Here is a 24,369-nt window from a genome sequence, read left to right on the forward strand (position 1 = left end):
GAAACCAAAGGGTGGGGCTAGTATAACCATACCACTCTCTTTCTCTTCCCATATTTTGATCTTCAGGTGGCTCCTATTGTCTGAACTGGAAGTCAGAGAGTCATGTCAGAAAGCCAGCTGTAGCAGGCCATAGAGCTCAGCCTCCCCAAGTGCAGAGCAAGTCAGAGAAGAAAATGGGCATGTGGTCACTTCGAGAATAAACAACACACTGGGTTAACGTCAACTGTTTGCCTTCTCTATGGGTCCACCTAGGAGTAAAGGAAAAAAAACAACACATAATGAAACTGACTGGTTTCACTTTAACTTCATAATCACAACCCTCCAGGAGAGACATTCAACATAACTATCACTGGAATAATCACTCACTGATAAAAGTGTTCTTTTTGGTGGAAGGGTTAGAAGAAGATAGATTATATAAGACCTTGAATTAATTAATTAGGTAAAATATTTTGATTCTACTACACTCTAAACACTGTGTTAGACATTGTGATAATGAGGAAAAATTGTCATGATATATATATATATACACCCATCATACACACCGTGATTTATCTCGTTATTTGTCAACACATATTATATATATGTATAAATGATGTTATTTACATATATAAGTGACATTTGTGACAACATGAATAAGCCTGAAGAACATTATAATACATGAAATAAGCCAGATACTGAAAGACAAATGTGTATGATATCACTTTTACGTGGAATCTAAAAAGATCAAACTCATAGAAGCAGAGAGTAGAATGGTGGTTGCCAGTAACGAGGGGCTAGGGAAATGGGGAGATATTGGTTAATGGGTTCAAGCTTTCAGTTATAAGATAGTTATACGGTGAATACATTCTGGGGCTCTAACATATGGCATAGTGACTATAGTTAACATTATCATATTGTATATTTGCTAACAGAGTAGATTTTAAGTATTTTTACTACATACAGAAAAGATTACTAGGTGAGGTGATAGGTGATAGATGTGTTAATTAACTTGATTGTAATAATCATTTCACTATATATGTAGAATATCACTTTTATATCTTACATTTATATAATTTTACTTTACTTTAACTTATTTATTTAGTCATTTTTTGAGTTAGAGTATCATTCTGTTGCCCAGGCTAGCGTGCCATGGTGTCAGTCTAGCTGACAGCAACCTCAAAATCCTGGGCTCAAGTGATCCTCCTGCCTCAGCCTCCTGAATAGCTGGGACTATAGGCACGCGCTATTGCGCCCAGCTAATTTTTTCCATTTTTAATAAAGATGGGGGTCTCACTCTTGCTCAGGCTCGTCTCGAACTCGTGACCTCAAGCAAACCTCCCGCCTAAGCCTCCCAGAGTGCTAGGACTACATGCTACAGCCATCATGCCTGGCCAATTTTACTTTTAAATTGCAACTGAATACAGCTGGATAAAAAGTAGTTAATATGATTATTTTAAAATAATTTAATCATTAAAATAATAAACAGATGTTTAGAATTAATTATAAGTTAAGCAAGTGTACAGATACAAGATAAACTTAAAAAGATCACTTGTTTTCTTTTTTTTTTTATTTCAACATATTATGGGGGTACAGATTTAAAGGTTTCAATAAATGCCCATTTCCCCCCCCCCAAAAGTCTGAGTCTCCATCATGACCATCCCCTAGATGGTGCACATCTCACTCATTATGTATGTATATACCCGCCCCCTCCCCCCTCCCACCTTCCCAATACCCTATTACTGTAGTACCTATGTGTCCACTTAGGTGCTACTCAGTTAATACCAGTTTGCTGGAGAATATATCTGGTGCTTGTTTTTCCATTCTTGGGATACTTCACTTAGTAGTATGGGTTCCAGCTCTAACCAGGAAAATATAAGATGTGCTATGTCACCATTGTTTCTTAGAGCTGAATAGTACTCCATGGTATACATATACCACATTTTATTAATTCATTCTTGGATTGATGGGCACTTGGGCTGTTTCCACAGCCTTGCAATTATGAATTGTGCTGCTATAAACATTCGAGTGCAGGTGTCTTTTTTGTAGAGTGTCACTGGATCATTTGGGTAGATGCCCAGCAATGGGATTGCTGGATCAAATGGTAGATTCACTTGTATCGCTTTAAGGTATCTCCATATTGCTTTCCACAGAGGTTGAACTAGTTTGCAGTCCCACCAGCAGTGTAGGAGTGTTCCTCTCTCTCCGCAACCACGCCAGCATTTATTGTTTGGAGATTTTTTGATAAAGGCCATTCTCACTGGGGTTAAGTGATATCTCATTGTGGTTTTGATTTGGATTTCCCTGATGACTAGAGATGTTGAGCATTTCTTCATATGTTTGTTGGCCATTCTTCTGTCTTCTTTAGAAAAATTTCTGTTCAAGTCCTTTGCCCACTTTTTAATGGGGTTATTTGATTTATTCTTCCTAATTTTTGTGAGTTCTAAGTATATTCTAGTTATCAGTCCCTTATCGGATGCATAGGATGCAAAAATTTTCTCTCATTCTGTAGGTTGTCTGTTTACTTTCATGACTATTTCTTTGGCTGTGCAGAAGCTTTGTAGTTTGATCATGTCCCATTTATTTATTTTTGTTGCTGCTGTATTGCCTTTGGGGACTTCGTCATAAACTCTTTGCCCAGGCCAATGTCTAGGAGAGTGTTTCCAACTTTTTCCTCTAGAGTTCTAATAGTTTCATACCTTAGGTTTAAGTCTGTTATCCAGCGTGAGTTGGTTTTTGTGAGAGGTGAAAGGTGTGGGTCCTGTTTTAGCCTTCTACAGGTGGCTATCCAGTTTTCCCAGCACCATTTATTGAAGAGGGATTCTTTTCCCCAGCGTATGTTTTTGTCTGCTTTGTCAAAGATTAGATGGCTATATGAGGATAGTTTTATATCAGGATTCTCACATCTGTTCCACTGGTCAATATTCCTATTTTTGTGCCAATACCATATTGTTTTAATTACTACAGCTTTGTAGTATAGTTTGATATCTGGCATATTAATACCTTCCATTTTGTTTTTGTTGCCTAGAATTGCTCTTGATATTCGGGGTCTTCTTTGGTTCCATACGAAGCGTAAAATTATTTTTTCTATATCTGTGAAGAATGCTGATGGGATTTTAATAGGTATTGCATTGAATCTGTAGATCAGTTTGGGTAGTATAGACATTTTGATGATATTGAGTCTGCCGATCCACGAGCATGGTATGGATTTCCATCTGTTTACATCCTCTGCTATTTCTTTCCTCAGTGTTTCATAGTTCTCCCTGTAGAGGTCTTTTACGTCCTTGGTTAAGTATATTCCTAGGTACTTTAATTTCTTTGTTGCTATTGTGAAGGGAATTGAGTCTTTGATTTGGTTCTCAATTAGATTGTTGTTGGCGTATATGAATGCCTCTGATTTCTGTGTATTTATTTTGTATCCTGAGACTTTACTAAATTCATTGATCAGTTCCAGGAGTTTCTTGGTTGAATCCTTGGGGTTTTCTAGATACAATATCATATCATCAGCAAACAGTGAAAGTTTGATCTCTTCTGCCCCTATTTGGATACCTTTGATTCCATTTTCCTGTCTGATTGCTGTAGCCAAGACTTCCAGTACTATGTTGAACAGAAGTGGAGATAGTGGGCAGCCTTGTCTGGTTCCAGTTCTAAGTGGGAATGATTTCAATTTTTCCCCATTCAGTATGATGTTGGCTATGGGTCTGTCATATATGGCTTGTATCATTTTTAGGTATGTCCCTTCTATGCCTATTTTCTTAAGTGTTCATATCATGAAAGGGTGTTGAATTTTGTTAAAAGCTTTTTCTGCATCTATTGAAAGAATCATGTGGTCTTTGTTTTTGCTTCTGTTTATGTGGTGAATTGCATTTATAGATTTATGTATGTTGAACCATCCCTGCATCCCTGGGATGAAGCCCACTTGGTCGTGGTGGATTATTTTTTTGATAAGTGTCTGGATTCGGTTAGCTAAGATTTTGTTGAAAATTTTTGCATCTATGTTCATTAGGGATATTGGTCTGTAGTTTTCTTTTTTTGTTGCATCCTTTCCTGGTTTTGGTATCAGAGTAATATTTGCTTCATAAAAGGTGTCGGGGAGGTTTCCGTTCTTCTTTTTTTTTTTTTTTTTTTTGAGACAGAGTCTCGCTTTGTTGCCCAGGCTAGAGTGAGTGCCGTGGCGTCAGCCTAGCTCACAGCAACCTCAAACTCCTGGGCTCGAGTGATCCTTCTGCCTCAGCCTCCCAGGTAGCTGGGACTACAGGCATGTGCCACCATGCCCGGCTAATTTTTTATATATATATCAGTTGGCCAATTAATTTCTTTCTATTTATAGTAGAGACGGGGTCTCGCTCTTGCTCAGGCTGGTTTCGAACTCCTGACCTTGAGCAATCCGCCCGCCTTGGCCTCCCAAGAGCTAGGATTACAGGCGTGAGCCACAGCGCCCGGCCTATTCTTCTTGATGTTGTGGAATAGTTTCTGCAAGATAGGTACTAGTTCTTCTTTGTAAGTATGGTAAAATTCAGGTGTGAAGCCATCTGGACTGGGATTTTTCTTTTTAGGGAGATTTTTAATTGCTGTTTCTATTTCAGATGTTGAGATTGGTCTGTTCAGGGAATCTATTTCTTCCTGGTTGAGCCTAGGGAGGCTGTGTGTTTCTAGAAATTTGTCCATTTCCTCCACATTTTCTAGTTTGTGTGCATAAAGATTTTTGTAGTATTCATAAATTGTATCTTGTACCTCTTTGGGATCAGTTGTGATATCTCCTTTTTTATTCCTGATGGAGCTTATTAGAGATTTCTCTTTTCTGCTTTTCGTTAGCTTAGCCAATGGTGTGTCAATTTTGTTTATTTTTTCAAAGAACCAACTTTTTGTTTTATTAATCTCCTGAATAGCTTCCCTGTTTTCAATTTCGTTTAGTTCTGATTTGATCTTGTTGATTTCACTTCTTCTGCTGGGTTTGGGGTTGGTCTGTTCTTCTTTTTCCAGCTCTTTGAGTCGTTTCATTAGATTGTCTATTTGTGATCTTCTTGTCTTTTGGTTATAGGCATTTATGGAGATAAACTTTCCTCTCAGAACTGCTTTAGCTATGTCCCAGAGGAGTTGATAACTTGTCTCTCCATTGTCATTTTCTTCATAGCACTTTTTTATTTCCGTCTTGATTTCTTCATTTACGAAGTAATCATTTAGTAGGAGGTTGTTTAATTTCCACGTTTTTGTGTAGAAATGTGAGTTTCTGTTAGGGTTGATGTCTAGTTTTATTCCACTGTGATCTGAGAAGGTACATGGTATGATTTCTATTTTTTAAAATTTCTTGAGATTTTCTTTGTGTCCTAGGATATGGTCAATCTTAGAGAATGTCCCGTGAGCTGATGAGAAGAATGTATATTCAGTGGATTTTGGGTAGAATGTTCTGTAGATGTCTGTCAGACCCAATTGTTCTAGAGTTTTGTTTAAGTCCATTATTTCTTTATTAATTTTCTGTTTGGAGGATCTGTCTCGTGCCGTCAGTGGGGTGTTGAAATCTCCGGCGATTGTGGAGTTGCTATTAATCCATTTGCTTAGCTCCAGTAAGGTTTGCTTTATGAATCTGGGTGCAGCTAAGTTGGGTGCATATATATTTAAAATTGTTATCTCTTCTTGTTGGACTGTGCCCTTCACCATTATATAATGACCCTCTTCGTCTTTCACTACTTTTGTTGGTTTAAAAACTAAATCGTCTGAAATTAGAACTGCCACACCAGCCTTCTTTTGGCTTCTATTTGCTTGGAATATTGATCTCCACCCTTTTATTTTTAGTCTATATGCATCCTTTCAGGTTAGATGTGTTTCCTGAAGACAGCATATACTTGGCCTGTAATTTCTTATCCATTCAGCCAGCCTATGTCTCTTGAGTGGAGAGTTTAAGCCATTCACATTTATTGAGAGAACTGATAGGTAAGGTAGATTACTGATCATTCTGTTGGGTTGGATGTTGTTGATATGATTTCTGTCTTGAGCCATTGTAATATCTGGCCTTTAATATCTTTGGGTGTTGGTTGTTTTTATATTCGTGGGTTATTATTATGATGTTCCGTGCATAACACTGTTTTAAGTACTTCTTGTAGGGCTGGTCTTGTCTTGGCGAATTCTCTGAGCCTTTGCTTGTCTGAGAATGTTTTTATTTCTCCTTCATATACGAAGCTTAGTTTTGCAGGGAATAATATTCTAGGCTGGGCATTGTTTTGTTTCAAAAGAGTGAGAATGGGGCCCCAGTCTCTCCTTGCTTGTAAAGTCTCATTAGAGAAGTCTGATGTTATTCAAATTGGCTTTCTCTTGTATGTTACTTGCTTCTTTTGTCTTACAGCTCTTAGAAGGGCCTCTTTAGTTGATACTTTGGTCAGTCTGATGACTGCATGTCGTGATGTCTTCCTGTTTGCATTGAATCTCCCAGGGGTCCTCTGAGCTTCTTGAACTTGTATATCAAGATTTTGAGCAAGGCCTGGGAAATTTTCCTCTATTATATCTTCAAACACCTTGTCCAACCCTTGAGTGTTGTCTTCTTCCCCTTCTTGTAACCCTATTACCCTCACATTAGGTTTCTTCACATAATCCCACATCTCTTGTAGGCTTTGCTCTTTTCTCTTGTTTCTCTGCTCTATTTCTGTGACTGATTTATTTAATTGGAGGGTGTTATCTTCAAGCTCTGAGATTCTTTCTTCTGTTTGATCTACCCTGTTCTTGAGACTTTCCACTGTATTTATTTTGTAGTTCTTTGAATTGATTCTTCATTTCCAGGAGTTCGGTTACACTTTTCTTCATTGTGTCTATTTCTTTTCCCATATCCTGGAGGCTTTTTGTGGTTTCTTTGTGTTGGTTATTGAGTTGTTGTTGCAGCTGGGTGAGTGTTCTTATGATCCACATACGAAATTCCTGTTCTGTCATATTGGTTGCCTGATTTTGGTTGGTGTCTGTTTCTAGGGGGCTGGTGCTCCTCTTTGGGGGTGTGTTTTCCATTTGGTTCTTCATATTTCCTGAGTTCTTTCACTGATTTCTTCCCATGTCGATCAGTTGTTGTTTCCTTCCTTAGGTTATTGTTTGGGTATTCACACACCTTGTTTAGTTTCTGAGGCGGTGGTGTCTGTGGGTGAAATTGGACCACTCCCTGTATATTGAGTCAGTGGGTGCCGTGGAAAGGCTGTGCAAGATGCCGTCCCTGTCAGTAGGTGGCATTTGCTTGGAGGAACAGGCTATACTGTTGATTTTGTGTGCTGTTAACAGCTCTTGTTCTGGGCGGAGCTGGGTTGGGTAAGCCTGCCCTCAGGCCGTTAGCAGGGGTCAAAGTTCTGGTCACTGCTTCCAGGGAAAGCTGTCAGGGCGGGGCTGGAATGGTCCCGCTCAGCCAGAAAGTCTGTGTGTGGGGGTGGGGCTGTCTGAGACCCACAGTCTGGAGTGGGCCTCGCTTCTTTCCACCCTCCCCAAGTCTGCAGCTACTCCTGGGCCTCTGCCAGCAGGCCAGACCACAAGCCATCAGGCCTCCCCGGACTGTGATGCCGGCGGGGAGGTTCCCTGCACAGGAACGCCACCTGGGTTGAGCGCACGGCCTCCTCCTGGGAGGAGGGTTGCCCTCTAGGATGCCGATCCGCCCCTGGAGGCACACACACCTCAGTAGGCTGTTCACGTATAACCCTTCTGTGCCCCGGGCAATGCTAGCCCTCGGTGCAGGGGATCTGGTCTGCAGGTCCGACCTCTGGGTCCCAGAGTTCAAACTGTATCCCCACCAGGGAGAGGATTTCCGGTCCCAATTCACCCACAGAGAGCCCAAGCTGGGTCTATGTCTCTCAGCCTCTGAGTCGGCACCGTTCTCCTGGGAACACGGTGCCAGTAGCACCTGGGAGGGCGGGCGGGTAGGGAGCTCACAGTCTGAGATCCCCTGAGTCAGGTGTAGGGTCCCAAACGGGAAGGTCCCGTTCCCTGGAGGTGCCTCCAGCTGGTGGCTGTATTGTCTCTCTGGGCAGCCGCAGGTAGGGTCAGCGGAGGGGAGGAGGAGGCAATATGGCGCCTGCCTCGCGGCTCAGGTCTGTGCACGTGGAGGTGCCCGGAGGAAGTTGGGAACCTGGTGCCACGTCTGCTACAGGCTCACCGTTGGCAGGCGGCGGCGGTCTCTGGGCTGGTGTCCGCAGGTCTCTCGACCCGCTGGGGAGCCCACCAGCAGTCCCGAATGCAGGGGAGGGGAAACAACAAATCCACCTACTCTTGCCGCTGGTCTCCGGGCTGCTCCGGTGGTCTCAGCCTCCAGTTCTCCTCTGCAGCCTCCTCCCGTGGAGTCTCCCGGGGTCTCAGGTACCCCTCTTCCGGCCCTTGTCTGCTGTATGCTCGTCTTCTTGCTTCTTTCCTCTAATTTCTGCTAGAATCTGTCTTTTCTGCAGAGACGCTCTGTCTGGCGGTGTTATTCGTCCGCCATCTTGCTCCGCCCCCCACTTGTTTTCTTTATATAAGCAAAAACCATCTAAAATATTAGGAATTAATGTATTATTTACTATAGGAAAACAATATCTAGAAATAAACACAAAATCTTTAAGGATACTATTTTACTTATTTATTTATTTATTTTTAATTCAGGATATTATGGGGGTACAAACATTTTGGTTACATGTAATATATTTGCCTCGCCCAAGCCAGGGCTACAAGTGTGTCCTTCCCCCATACAGTGTGCTTCACTTTAAGGATACTATTTTAAAATTATGTTTAAAGCATTTAAGTCAAGATACGATTATACGTTAGAGATAAACCATGTACACGGACAGGTCACATTAACATTAGATGTAAATTCTCCCCAAATTTATTGATAAATTCAAGAAATATTACAGCAAGATTTCCAGAGGAATTTTTATTACAGTTTTTCTAAAATGTATATGGAACGTGAAAGATTCTCCAAAAGGAAGAGTTTTTAAAAAGATTCATGTCACATCTTACCAGATAATAAAACATCCTATAAAACGATAGTATATAAAGCAATTAGGCCTGGTGTAAAGGCGTGGGCTATACTAAAGAGGTTATAACAGATCCATGCATGTAAGTGAAATTAATATGAGATAATATCAATCACCAAAATTTATATATATATTTATAATGTCATTTATATATAGAAAAACAGATGAAAATGCTCAATTGACTGTTTATACTAGTAATTTGCTGGATTTTAAATGACATATATTAGTACATAATTTGAATTTTAGAACATTGATATATTGTTACAATTTGTAATCAGAGGAAACAATTAAAAATTACTATTGATTGGGCTATATTGTTTGGAGTGAGAATTTGGAGGATGAGTATTAGGTGAATGAGAGAAATGCATTGGTGTTTGTTTATAAGCAAACATATGTAAAAAGTCAATGAATTTATAGATATATTTAAAGGTTTCTAGATAGTAACTTGTGGAGAAATAGAAAAACAAGGATGGAAGGACTGGGAACTACAGAGGAGCCCTTTCACTTTTTATTGGCTTGTTGGTAGCATCCCTTTTGAAATTTCAGTTTTGGCTGTCAGTCTGTTCTGGCGCTGTCTTTGCATGGCTCTATTGTGTCCCAGATGTAAACCTCCCAAGAAAAGGTGAACAGGGTGCGCTACCAAGTTCTCAGCGGAAACCACTCATGCCCTGCTTGCCCGATGCATTGTTATCTCTTAGTTTTCCTCATGTGTCTATTACGGATGGGCCCAGTCCTCCTGTGCGCTAGAAAGGGACAGGGAGTTTCATCTAAGCGGCAGGCTGCTACAATTACACCAATCCCAAAGGGCACCAGGAGAGTACATTTCTGCCAATTTTCTAGTTTAAGTACCTTCCAGGCAATGATGTCTACAGGTGGATCAGATAAGACAACAAGGGAATTTAATAAAACATTTATTAGCTAAGTAAATTATTTCTGTTAAATCATTGGGAGATACTAAAGGCTAAACATTAAAATCAATCCCAAATAATTTCTGTCCTGAACATATTCTTTGACTGAAGTCTAAACCTCTCCCAAACTACTCTCAGATTTGCCCTAAATGAAGTAATTATACTATATGTAGCTCCTTGTATAATTATGAAGCATTATTTTATGTGCATTTATTTTTCACCAGAATGTCCTTTGATGAAGTAATAATGTGTTGGGACTTGGGAAACTAGAAATGGTTATGTGCTTAGCTCAGCCTGTAACCAAAACTTAATTTTTCTTGTTTAAACTCTCAATTTTTGACTTATCTCATTTTTGTGGTTGAACACCTCTAAAATTTAGATTTGAAACACCCACTCTCTATCACCTTCTAACTTCAGGCATAATTTTTCAAGTATCCTTAGTATAGTGACAATGGTTGGATGTTAAGACCACCAAGCTATGGACAGAATCCTCTTCATATTATACTCGTACCTCTCGTCTCTTGTCTTGACTTTATTCCTTGCTTAGATGGCATGGCACTTCATCTAATGACTTCCTTGGAAATAACCTAACCATTTTTCTCTCCCTCCATTGCATTACTTGAAAAAACCCAAACTCTGTTTATGTACAACTACTTGTCTCCTCTGTGAGTTTGAAACTTGCTAGGAAAAAAATCCCATAAATGAATATACTGGTTTCACATTAAATTTATCATCACAAACTTTAAACGTAAATTCAGTACTACCCAGAAATAGTACTGTGTGATGCCATTGCAGTTATATAGACCCATATTCACCAAATTGCCCAAGAATCCCAAGAATCATGTTTTATCTACATTAACTATTTCTACTTCATCAGTATATCCACTTGACTATTCCCCCAAAATTTGTTCACTCACATTCATTTCCTCTGCCAACAACCTGGTCCAGGCCATCTTTTGTGTGGACCATATGACAGTCTTCATAGCTGGCTGATCTGCCTCTGCTGTTGTTTTTCCTCCTATTCATACCTCTTTTCATTAAGGCCTTTTTGACCTACCTTGTCTAAGTAACCCTCCCATGGTATGCTCTATGATGGCATAGGGCAGGGTTTTGTATATTTTATTTTTATACAAATACCACATGGTTTCTTCATTTATTGGTTTTATATTTTTATTTGTATCACGAAAGTAATAACATTTTTAAAACTTTAATTTAAAAATAGGTACTATATGCACACAGTTCAAAATTTTAAAAGTTAAAAATGGTATTTATTGAAAGTAATTTATTCTCTATATCAGTTAGTATTTTTTTGACTGCGTATAACAGAAAATACAAATAGTGATAGTTTAAATGAATTAGAAGTTTTTTCCTTTCATGTAAAAGAAGTTCAGAGGTGGACATCTAGAGCTGACACTAGAGTGTCACAAAGAACTCAATGCCTAGTTCTTCTCTTTCTGCTTTACCAGGTTTGGCATCTGACTTTCATTCTCAGTGTCACCAATAGATTAAGGTGGTTGCTGGAATGAGGAAGGAGTGAGGGGGTGGTGGGATGTGCAACTTTCGTTTCTTGACTGAGTTAGTTCACACTAAAAAGTCTTGAAAGCCTGAATGAATGATACCTACAAACATCTGGAATCTGGGAACTGTTGTATTATATTTTGGCCGTATACATGAGTACCCAAATAAAATTATGGTGTTTTTTACAAAGAAAGAATAGGGGACATTCAATAAGCAATTAGCAATCTCTAATATACCATTCTATTCCTGTCTTTTAAACACACATCTGTCTTTCCCAGAGGCAACCACTCCTACAAGTTCCTTGTGTATCCTTTCAGAGGTAATTTGGTTATATATAAGACTATAAGAATATATACACACATACACATATGTATTTATATGTATTAAATATATAAATATTTACATGTCTTGGATATATTTATATGTATGGATAATATACACATATATTTATATATATTTGTATAGCATTATAAAATTATTTTGTGCTGCATTCTAAGCTGTTTTTGTCTCTTGCTTCTTTGCTGAACAATGTATCTTAGAAATTATCCAAATAAGTACATTTAGAGGTGTCTATTTTCTTTTAATGATCACATAATTAGACTAAAATTGTGTTGAAGGCAGGAACCATGCTTGTCTTAATCACCATCGTATACAGTATCTAACAGTTTGTGGAGCTTAGTACTTAATTTCAGAGTTGGGATTCAAATCTACATGTGATTTGAATGATTTTAATTCCCACGCCCTTATCATATCCATGACCTTGATGTAATAAATTAGGTTGGCAGATTTGCCCATATTGAATTCTCTTTGCATTTTTTTCTTTTACAGACAGGGTCTTACTCTGTTGCCTGGGTTGAAGTAGAGTAGTGCAACCATAGCTCACTGCAGCCTTGGACACCTGGGGTCAGGCGGTTCTCCCCCTCAGCCTCTCTAGTAGCTGGGATGACAGGTGTACACCACTGGGTCTCACTATGTTGTCCAGTCTGTTTTCAAACTTCTGGGCTCAAGTGGCTCAAGCAATCCTCCTACCTCAGCCTCCCAAATTGCTGGGATAACAAGCATGAGCTACCATGCACTCTCCTTGAATTCTTTAGGATATAAATATATTTGTCAGTTTAAAAAAATGTTAATAGTTTTCTGAACTTGATTTTCTAAAATTTTGTTTGGGATATTAATACCAATAGTCACATTCATCTACATAGTGGAGACTGTAGAGGAGTCACAGTAGCTCATGTAGTGTGGCTATGAATGTAGGCTAGCTGTGTGATTTGGGGCAAGTCTTCATTCCCTCTATCTCCTACGCAGTGGGGATAACAGTTCCTACCCCTCAAAATTGCTCATTCTATCTGACAGATGTGATTTAATGAGAAAAAATACATAAAACTTAAGTAATTTGGGTCACTCAAAAAGCACTCAAAACATTGGAGTTATTATTATTATAAAGGAGATTTCTGTATAATCTCTTTACCTGCATTTTCATTCATGTTTGTGTGTCAGACTTAGGTAGCAGATTCCTGGTTTCTGGATTCCAGACAATGTCTTATGTCAGTTTCAAACCATTCCATCCTTCATATCCCAACTCCCTACCTGTAGGAGCACCATAAGACAGGTTTCCCAAAGGACTTAGCTCCTCTTCCTCCAAATCCCTGCTTCCCAAGCCACCTTTTCCCATCTGGGTCTAAGAAGGCGGGTAAGAGAGGAATAAAGAGCTCATAAAACTCTCAGTATTTATTCATCAGCGTCCCAGCATGGTAACCACTGTAGCAGATACAACATAAAGGACTCATCCTTTTGTATCCTCTGTAAGTTCCAGGACCACGCGAGGGGAGCACGGGCTATGTTGGACCCAGATAGGAAAAGTGACCACCAGGAAGATACAATGCAGGTAGAGATCTTTCCTTATAGGCAACTTCCATTAAATAGGAAGGAAAAGGGAGTGAGGAGGTGGGAAGTGTGGTAACTTTGGATGCATTGGCATCCAGAATCCCTGAACAGCTCTGTAAGAAGCCTCTTAGATTCTCTTTCTTCCCTCTGCCTTTGAACAAGAGAGTCCATTTCCTTGCTTGGTTAGGTGATGCAGTGCAAGCAGAGGATTGGGCTTCATCTTGTCTGATCAGAACACAGGAGTTCTATAAATTCTACAATGGGACACAGGACATAGTGATGGGACCAGGGCCAGGCATGCTGGCTTAAGTATGTCCCTGGATACCTGGAACATGAGTTCAGAGAAAGTATTGATGAAGAAGCTGGTTAATATTCCCATCTCAGAAGAGCAGTTTAAAATAGAGAGATATAATTTTCCTTAGACTGTTAGAAAGTTCTCTTTAATATTTAATCAAGATCAGTTTCTCTGTGATTTTTCCCTGGCAGTCCTAGTTTTACACTTTCCTCCAGGATGGCCATTCATGTATTTTGAAGTTATCACTGATATTCTTGTTTTCTGCAGGCCATATACCTACAATTCGTAAAAATGACTTCTCCCTCCAAGTAGAGATCAATGCCTTTTATCATCATGTAAACTCTCTACAGCTGTCTCTCAGTTTGACAAGGAATCTCTCAATTCATAGTATCCTGTAGTGGACAGCACACTCCAGATGGACTGGCCATGGTAGAATTGAGAAAGATCCTCAACTACACTTGCTCCCAGTATTGTGATTCTGTGAGTTAAATCAATACATATAAAACACTTAGAAAAATGCATGGTACCTACTATATACATAGTACATGTCAGCTAACATTGCTATCCAGTTTTAAAATCCATAAATTAATTTTTACTCTATGGACACATTACTGACTTGTGTTCATGGATGTACTTCCACCTACCAGAACATCTAGGAGTCTGTTCCCTTTTCCTTCCTCTTGTTCCAGACTTTCTCACCCCTCCTCCCCTATTCTCAATGTTAAGCAGTGAAGCAATGTACTTTAACAGCATCAGAGCCTAGGGACGACACTGGTGGGTGGAGGCAAGTGTCCTGGGCTTGCTCAGGCAGCAGAGGTTTGGACTTACCACAAATACATGGCTCCCGTGTTGCGAATGGGAGCAGATGTACAGGAGGACTGGTCAGCAAGGGGCAGCTGAGGAGCATGCACAGGTATGAAGATTATGTCAAACAATGCCAGTGAAGGACAGAGTGTTAGGAGGGTGTATATCAGGGATGAGAAAACCAGATAGGGGGAGGTTAAGGCTCAAGGTGGGGGAAGACTGGGGTAGGCAGATGGGATTTTGTATGAATAAACTGGTAATGATTTGGATTGGATAAAAATCAAGAAAATTTTTACCAACACATTAGGAGCAATAGGGTTGCTTTATGTTTGTATTAGGACAAGGGAAGAAGATTAATTCAGTCAGAAACTTAGCCCAGGATTTTTCCATCAACCAAGTGGCAGGCTCTTGGGGACCACGAGGAAGCAGTGGTGTGAATAAACCCTGCAAGTTCCATCATGCATTTCATGCCATGCCTGCTCCCCTCCAGCCTGCCTCACAGCCCACCCCTGGCTACCACTCACAGTCTTGATCACAACTCCCCCTTTTTCTTCCCCAGTGCCCTCCTCTGCACACTGAAACTCTGGCTAATTCTCCCCCGTCACACTCTCTCTTTAAAATTTTCTAACAGTTTAAAACATCAAGGCAAAATAATTCAAAAATGTTTTTCAGTAGTATTTTATTAAGAACCTATGGACACTGGAGAATGTAGCATGTGTAAATGGAAAAGTACACCTCATCTGTCCCCAGAAATTTCACAGTAGAGGGAAATAGTGAGGTACAGAAGCTATGTGCTAAGGGTTACAGAGAAAATTCCAATAATAACAGAAGTTGCTTCCTCAGTGAACTAGCTACTTCAATTATCTTACTTTCCTTCTGAATCTTTGATCTTTCCCTGAATGAGTAAGCATGCTGCTGTATCTTTCATTCCTGTCCTGCTTTTTCTTCAATTATAAGCTTTAAATGGAGTTCTTTGGCTACACAGTCATGCCTTCCTGTCTACACTAGCTTTCCAGCTTCTTTCATTCTGGTTTCTGTGCCACTAATCGAATGACTCTCTGTTTCCCAGGTCACCAATGACACTCTTATCATAAAATTTAGTGGATATTCATTTGTTCTCATGTTATTGAACTTCTGCTTAACTTACAAGTTTGTCAAACCCTTCTTGAAATTTTCCACTTAATTTTTTTCCAGAGTACCATCACTCTGCTTATAAGCCCAATAATTAATTCATTCTACAAATCTTTTGGGCACCCCTTCATGTCAAGCACTGAGCTTCATTCCTACTTTCATGGCATGAAATATCTAATTGTGCCTGATGAGAAAGAGTATTTAGCTAAATTATCACACAAATATGTAACTATAAGCTGTGAGGATGGGACACAGTACTATGAGAACACAAAATAGGAGGCTTTTATCTCTCTAACCTGTGGAGCAGGTTAGAGAAAACCTCCCAAAGAAGAGAGTATTTGAATTGAGATGTAAAGAAAAGGGATGGAAAGTAAGTGGTTGATGTATGAAAGCACAAGATGCATAGCCTTCCAAGAGAAGTGGGAGCAGAAAGCACAGGTTTTATTTGTAGATCTGAAAGAAGGACAGTGTGGCTGAGCTCAAAGAGCAAGGGAGACAGGGGTGTCAGATAAGACTGGAAAATGCAGAAGGAGGAAGATGATATATGACTTTGCCTGCCTGCCTTCCTTTCTTTCTGACATAATTTATTCAACTAACTAGGAGAATCTACTAAAAAATTCTATCTATATACTGTGTATACAGTGATCAAAATAGGCATGGTTTCTTATGAACTTATAGTCTAATGAAGTTCAAATTAAGATTTAACTTTTATTCTATTAGCAATGAGAAACCATTGAAATATCTTGAGCAGATAACTGACAAGATTTATATTTAATAATATTTCTCTGAGTTCAATGTAGAGAATATTTGTTAAAGAAACCTAGAATACATTAGCAGGCAATTTCATTTTTTGGCTCAAGAGATAATGAGACTTAAGTCTTGGATGGTGACAGTGGACATGGAGGAGTGGCTGGACTCCAGGGCTAATTAAAAGGGACAACTGACTGGTCTTAGTGGTGGGCTGAAGTGGGTGAAATGGGTAAAGTAAATGTTCAAGATGGTTTCTGGGCTTTGGCTTTTGAAACAAGTGTTTTGGCAAGTGTTTATACCATTCACTGAGACAGGAGATGCTAGCAAAAGATCAAGTTTGTTAATTTGGGACTTGGTGAGTTTTGAATATATTTAAGAGACCCTAGCCAATCTGTCAGGTGGGCTGCTAGCGAGGTCTAGGTAAGATATATAATTCATAATCATTTAGTAATAGAGATGGTAATTGTCTAAGGATATAGAGAGGAGAAAAGCAGTGGAAGAAAGAGGAAAACGATGGCACAGAAGAGAAGAAAAGCAAGGAGCATCTAAGACCGAGCCTTGGCAGTGATGTCAAGGCAGCGGATGATGAACATGTTAGAGAAAGCGAGAAGGAGAGACCAGGAGGTATGAAGTCAACCAGGAGGCTGTGATGTAAATTAAACCAAGGAGAATGTTTCGAGGAAGAGGATTTGATCAGCTGTTTCAAGAAAGTTTCACAATAGGCAGGCTATAGGTGACTTTTTTGAGAGCTATTTTGTGGAACTAAGGGAGATGGGAGCCAAATTTTAGTGGGCTGTGAAATGCATGTGAGGTGAGGAAACAGAGATGAGTGTCACAGGCTTGTGAGAAGTTTGGGCATGAAGGGAAGGGGAGAGTTGGAGAAATTGCAGGGATAGAAGGCGAGGTAGGAGGAATGAGATCCAACACAGATGTAAAAGGTTCGACATTTTTGAGGATGGACAGATTCTCTGTTTCAATGGAAGAAGAGAAGAAAAGGGTGGGAGAACATACAAGTAGATTTGTAAATTTTATCTTGGGAAGTTGAAGAAAATCTTACTGTTCACCTTCCATTTTCTCCATGAGGTAGTAGTTGATGTCACCCTTTGAGAAAAGTAGAGTTCAAGGTTTGAAAACAAGCCTAGAGGAAAAAGTTGATTAGGGATGGTATGTAGGATGGAAGGGCAATATTCAGGGTCCCTTTGAGGTTGGTGATCATAACTTTATAGTAAAAGCAGCTTTTTATCTTGTTTTCAGCTTATTCCAAAAGGGCTAGGATGCTCAGGCAAAGGCCTTGGGAAATGAATAGTTACATTCATTTAAGATTGGGGTTTTAGCAAAGGGCTAGTTTAATTAACTTCACATTCTATTTTCTTCTAGTATACCGTAAGTTTGGATAAGGGATGCAACAAAAATATACATCTGAAACTAGTGTATAGTAGGAAGCAAGACAAAGTCTATCCCCAACAAATAAACAATTTTCTCAAAAACACTTATTAAAGAAACTTCTTATCTACCATTGCTTTTTTTTACACTGGTATCCCACTGGCCTCATTTCTTACACATTTTCAACATGTTTTAATGTACAGTGAGGTTACTGCTTATTGTTACCATTTTTTGAAAACTTCATAGTTTTTTTACATATTCATTTTTCTTCACAGATCACAGCATTATTTGTCAAGCACCACTGTTCTATTTTTATTTATTTATTTATTTTTATTTCAGCGTATTATGGGGGTCACTGTTCTATTTTTAGGATATTGACTGGAATCTGCCTTACTTAGCAAAAGTCTCCTACACATCATTAGCTCCTTAAAGAGTAAGTCAATGGGATGCTTTTGAAAACAATTAAAAAAAAATGATCTCTTGTATCTTCCCATACAAATAGTCACGAGAAGCCTACTCAGCTCAAGATTCTGCCCATGGCATCACCCAGCAACTACTCCACTGCCCCAGTCTCTGAATTCCTCCTCATCTGCTTCCCCAACTTCCAGAGTTGGCAGCACTGGCTGTCCCTGCCCCTCAGCCTCCTCTTCCTCCTGGCCATGGGGGCCAACACCACCCTGCTGATCACCATCCGGCTGGAGGCCGCTCTGCACCAGCCCATGTACTACCTGCTCAGCCTCCTCTCCCTGCTGGACATTGTGCTCTGCCTCACCGTCATCCCCAAGGTCCTGGCCATCTTCTGGTTCGACCTCAGGTCTATTAGCTTTTCTGGCTGTTTCCTCCAGATGTTTATCATGAACAGTTTTCTCCCCATGGAGTCCTGCACATTCATGGTCATGGCCTATGACCGCTATGTGGCCATCTGCCACCCCCTACGGTACCCATCCATCATCACTAATCAATTTGTGGCCAAGGCCAGCGTCTTCATTGTGGCACGGAATGCCCTTCTTACGGCACCCATTCCTATCCTCACTGCCCAGCTCCATTACTGTGGGAAAAATGTCATCGAGAACTGCATCTGTGCCAACCTGTCTGTGTCCAGGCTCTCCTGTGATGATTTCACTCTTAACAGAATCTACCAATTTGTGGCTGGTTGGACTTTGCTGGGCTCAGATTTCATCCTCATCTTCCTCTCCTACGCTTTCATTCTAAGAGCTGTGCTGAAACTCAAGGCCGAGGGGGCTGCAGTCAAGGCCCTGAGCACCTGTGGCTCTCACTTCATCCTCATCCTCTTTTTCAGCACCATCCTGCTGGTGGTGGTGTTGACAAATGTGGCTAGAAAGAGGGTTCCCATGGACATCTTGATCTTGCTCAATGTCCTTCATCACCTTATTCCCCCTGCCTTGAACCCTATTGTATATGGGGTTCGGACCAAAGAGATAAAACAAGGAATTCAGAAATTGCTGCAGAAAGGGATGTGAATATGTAAAACAGATTTCTAATTCTTCCTCTCCTTTCTCTTCAGCGACTTTATGTGGGCAGGGAGGTAGAGAAGTGTCCAGTGAGGGAGTATTTCTTATCTACGCTGAGGGTCATTTCGCAATGGAACCAGATTCCTTCCTTATTCTCCTTCCTGGTTCCAGTGGAGGCAGGCAAAAAGATGAAAGTTACATTTCTTGAGTAACTGCTTTGAGCCTAGGCAATTATATTTAAGTGATTTGATCTTTAAGACATTCCCGAGGGCATGCTACTTCCATTTCACATAGTAGAAAAAGAGATGCTTTTAAGAAGGGAAAATGCCAAAGGTCACCTATTTGGGAAGCAAACGAGTAGAGATTAAAATCCATGCTCTAGAACCTAGACTCTTTCTACAGAAATGGCTCTTCAACTATTAATGCAATTGAAGCTGAAGACCACATCCCTATTGCACTCACTTTTGGCCTGTGTTTTGTCTTTCTGGCTGTCTACAGGTATTTCCTGCCTGTACTTCCTTCTTTGACAGCCACAGGGTTCTCAGAGAAGGCAGAGTCTTGCCTGAGAAAGCGTCCGCAGGACAGCAAGAAAAGAGAATCACAACAGCGTAAAGTAATGGCAGCTTCCTGTTCTATCCTACACAGCCTCACTACCATTAGGGGGAGTCTTGGGTCTTGAGTCTTGGAAATGAGGATACAGGTGGGGAGAGGAGTGGGGACACCAATGGGGTAGGAAACAGGGAAACTGACTAGGAGAATGGGTTGGCCACTTCCCCTATATGCTTAAGCCATGCATGCAGTGAACTGAAAATCAAGTCTTATTTGAGCTGCCGATTCTGCCCAAGTCCTCTAGCTGAATGCGGGAAGACATGGCATAGTGTCAGGTGTCTGGATAATAGTGGGTCCAGTTAGGAGAAAAGAAACTACACTGATTATTTATAGAGAATTTAATGTTAGATGGGTATTGGAGACTTAAAAACCAAAAAGAGGGATGCGGAAGTAACAGAGAGATAGGACCTGTGGGAAGAAACTTCCACTCGGGAAGAGGTTGGGTCATTAGAACCTAAAAGGTTGGGAGGTGGCCCATTGAACTGGGTCTTAGATCTCTGAGGAAGGATGCTGTCCCTACCTGGTACTGGTGCTATAGGAGATCAGAGGAGGTGGCCCTTAGAGTTGGGACTAAGACTTTCGAGGATGGGATGCTGCCCTGCTGGTGCTGGTACCCACGAGAAAGTTCAGTGAGGCTGATTCTGGGAGTTAAACCAAAACCAAAACCAACCAACTAGAAAATCTGGAAAATCTAGAGTCACCTCCACTGCCAGGGTGAGGAGCTGTTTATACTGACCAGACAGGAACAGACAGGAAAGAGCAACTGTCCCCTCCTCTGCTTCCACCTTCCAGTATCCCTCTCGCCTTCTGTGGGTGGAAACTAAGAGGCAGCCAGGGACAAGGAAGCATCCCAGACTCTCAGCCCCAGCATCAGAAAGCACAGTATGGGTGGGTGGGGTTGAGGCTGAGAGCCAAGTGTTAATAACTGGCACAGCTCCAACCTGCTTGAGTCTGAAATCTCGTGACTACCGAGGGGCACCTAGAACATCACCCTGCAGTCTGCAGTTGCTTCCAGGGCATAAGAGACAGAATCGAGTCCTCCAGTGCAGGTGGGTTAAGAGATAAGACACAATGTTACAGGGACAGCATTCATAGTTATGCAAGAATTTAGCACCAACTGGCAGCAGGAATAGACGGACACTGTGGGGATTATATAGAGTAACTGCAACCCAGTGCTGGTGTGGGCTCCAGGGGCACAATTTCTTCCAATCACTCAGTAACAGCAGAAAAGAAAAATGACATCCACTGGCCTACAAGAAGGATTGGTGGTTCTCATTGTCTCAAGCCAGATCCACAGGTGTGACTCAGAAGAGAATTTTTTAATAGGGCTACTCTCCATCTTATCATGGTTGCTGGAAGAGTTTTATCCACCACCAGCTTCCTACTGTCCCTCAGGATGTAAGGGCCAACTCCAGCACTGATTGCTTAAAATGGGACTAATAATCTCAATATCCTGATGTGCTGGTAAAAATGGTAGTGATAATAATGAAAAATCAAAGCTCACATGTTTCGAGCACTTGCAATATACTAGTGTCTATGCATGATATTTAATTTTTATAAAAGCCTTTTGTAGATGATTATGAAAGTGTGTTTTTTTAAAAAGAATCTAACCAGATATAATTCATAAAAATATGATACATCTGTAATCAGGTGATATTTTAAAAAGTCAGGTGATATTTGGTCCACTCTGCTGGTCTGTCTCTCCAGGAGTGCTGCTTTCTATACATCTATCATGCTTTTACCCAGGCACAAACCCAGAAGGGACTCAAAGAGGAGTCTCTGCTAGTTGGTCAAAATTCAGATCTTAATTTCTGAACTAGGCTTCTCTAGATCAATGCAAATGGCCAACATAATTATGAGAAGCTTTGTTCAAACTGGGTGTACATAGGGATAAAAATTACCAACTTGTGAAGGATGTAGGGAACAAGACACCAGTGGTCTCCCCTCACAGAAACTAGCATAACTTTTGCACATTGAGGGGATCAGCAAACATTCTCTGACTTAGAATATTGAAATGGCTAAGTTATGAGTTGACAGCTCATGTCTACATTAAATCTCTAGTTCTATAGTAGTCGGGTCCTAAATATAAGGAACAGATAAGCCACATGCTTAGGGTTGGTTCTCTGCTCTAGTTCTAAAAAGAAAGGTTAAGAGGGCCACAGATTTCTCACAGAATTGTCAAGCCCAGTGCAAGTGGCTGAAGTAACTAATCGCAAAGGCCCTAGATAGGCTTGGAGATAAATTCTTAGACAGGTAAAGGTGGTAGGGAAGCAGGATAACTCAAACAGCCAGACCTTGAAGAGCAGACACAACTCTGCAGTGAAGTTCTCACAGCATAAACATGTTTTCTCAGTAGAATTTTTGAATACTCTCTTGGGTGAGTAGAATGAAGTATTATAGTATAAATGAAAGGCATTTTAAAGTTGTGAGGTACAGATGTTGTGTCAGTTTGTTTTAACTGAAAAAAACCCGTGAAGGGTCACTTTGTTAACCCAGGCTGACTGTACTCCAATTGTACTGGAAGAGGGTGTATGAGAAGGCCCAGGGGAGTGGCTTTCCACTCACTTCACCCCCTGGTTTGCAGGCCAGTTACATTTGCATGAGGAATTTGCAAGAGGAACACAGAGTCTTTTTACAAGGAATATCTGATACCACTGAACGCTGCTATTCAGCACTACTGCAGACTTAAATCAAGACCCAGTGGCAAGAAAGAGCAACAAGTCCTCTGGGATTAAATTGCACAGAGGAAAAAAGCAGTCCATGTTGGTGGCCAATGCTCAAAACAAAGGCCTAAGTATTGTTTAGAGAACAATACTTCATTTTCCATATATCCTAGAAAGCTGCAGAGTACCTAGCCATCTTCATACCTTATTGTGCTTCGGGGTATATTTTCAGCATATGGGTGTTAGCAAAGAGAGGTCTGAAACTTCAGAGGCCAAGCTTGGAACATCAAGGTTGTGCAGCCCCAAAACCTAAACAGCAGTGCCGGGTTAAATAAACTCTTCATTCTTGGCAAGTCAACCGTGCCCCCTTGTGGCTACTAGCGGGAATAACAACATTGGCGTGAACTCTACCTGAGGTATTAGAAAGAGGACTGACAACTGTGTGTTCAGAAAACGACTGGGGACCTCTTAACACTTAGGGGATAGCACAGTGGGTATCTTTGAGAAGAAGATACTGCAATCTCTGCCCATAGGGCACATGGGGATTTGAGTGATTAATTAAAAAAAATAAAAGAGACATAATTTACACCCTGATTTTCTTTTCTCCAGTGACATTTAAAAGTCATTATCAAATCACTGACATGACTCAGGTATTCATAAGAATAATAGATATTCTTGGTATTTCATAATATATTACACTACAAGTATTTGGCTAAGGACTATATGTAATGTTTATTCATTTCTTCACATATTCAACTAAAAGTTAGTTAATGGAGTTCTTTATGTGTGATTAATGCTACAATAGTTATCTACAGGTAAACCAATTCCAGAAAGATTATGGCCAGAATAGCCCATGAATTATTATTATTTCCACTTTTATAGATGAGACAACTGAACAAAAAAGAAATTACAAATTGTCATTCAACTAATAGAGATCAGAGTCAGCAGTGAGAAAATAGGCATACTTGCTTCCTAAATCTATTTTTCCTACTACGTTGTAGAGGGATCAAGTTATATTTTTAGATGTTAGATAGATTTGTAGTTTTCTGAAGTTTTCTTTTTATGCTCCAGGTTATAATAGCAAAGGCAGAGCACACCAAAACTCCATCATACATTGAATTAGTCAATGCAAGTAAAGTTAGTTACCATAATAAAGAAAATCACAGTGGCTTGACATAATAAAAATTTACTTCTCATCCAGATCTCATTCCCATGCATGGGGGCTTTGCTCCATGTACATGTTTAGGAACTCATGCATCTTTTATTACATGGATCCTCCATGTTCTAGGCCCTTAGAGACCTCCACTGGTGCTTCTGAATCTAGCTGCTAAGCAAGCGCAGAGAGAGAATGTACAGGATCTTATAGGAGGTTTTAGGGGCCCAAACTGGGAGAGACATCATTTTCTCTATCATTTCATTGGCCAGACTCCTTATACAGATCCAGCTGCTTTAAGAGAGGCTGGATCACAAATATTCATTTCTCTTTCTCCCATATATAAAATATACTATTCCCTTCCCAAGGGATACCACACTAACTCTTATCTGGTTGCTGTATGCTACACCGAGTTCAAGATCTCCAGGGGTGTGTGGCCCTGTCCATCAGGTCCAGGTGTGATTCCTCTTGGACCAGTGATTTTCTGTTTCATTCCACACATTTAAGGGTGGAACAGAAACCGGATACAAGTCATATGATTTCCAGTTAGAAGTAAAGCATGGAATTCAGTTAGCAGTAACTTGTCAATGGTAATTCTGGTATATGCTGGGAGCAGGTATTGAAACATTTTTACATACTGACAGTGGGGAAAGTTCCTTGGCTAGACATTGTTTATATTTTCTGGGACAAACTCTCCCAGCCATTATTTCCATCTTCTGACCATTTAAAAAAATTTTTTTTTTATGTTTTTCTGCTTTTGGGGAAGTTGTGTCTTTTAAAATGTTCCCCATGACCTTAAAAGATTCAGGTGTTGGAGACTGTGACTTCTTTTGGAGTGACACTGCATTTGAGCCTAC

General features: G+C 40.4%; 1 protein-coding gene across 1 annotated transcript; it reads left to right on the forward strand.

Annotated features, from left to right (window-relative positions):
• The first annotated feature begins 17,446 nt into the window (after positions 1 to 17,446).
• LOC105883469 (olfactory receptor 56A1) lies at positions 17,447 to 19,726 on the forward strand. Its single transcript, XM_012786588.2, has one exon. It carries the CDS (start codon positions 18,152 to 18,154, stop codon positions 19,094 to 19,096), a length of 945 nt encoding a protein of 314 aa, XP_012642042.1. The 5' UTR covers positions 17,447 to 18,151; the 3' UTR covers positions 19,097 to 19,726.
• Positions 19,727 to 24,369: the final 4,643 nt, after the last annotated feature.

Source organism: Microcebus murinus, chromosome 4 (assembly GCF_040939455.1).
Source record: "Microcebus murinus isolate Inina chromosome 4, M.murinus_Inina_mat1.0, whole genome shotgun sequence".
NCBI classification, from domain to species: domain Eukaryota; kingdom Metazoa; phylum Chordata; class Mammalia; order Primates; family Cheirogaleidae; genus Microcebus; species Microcebus murinus.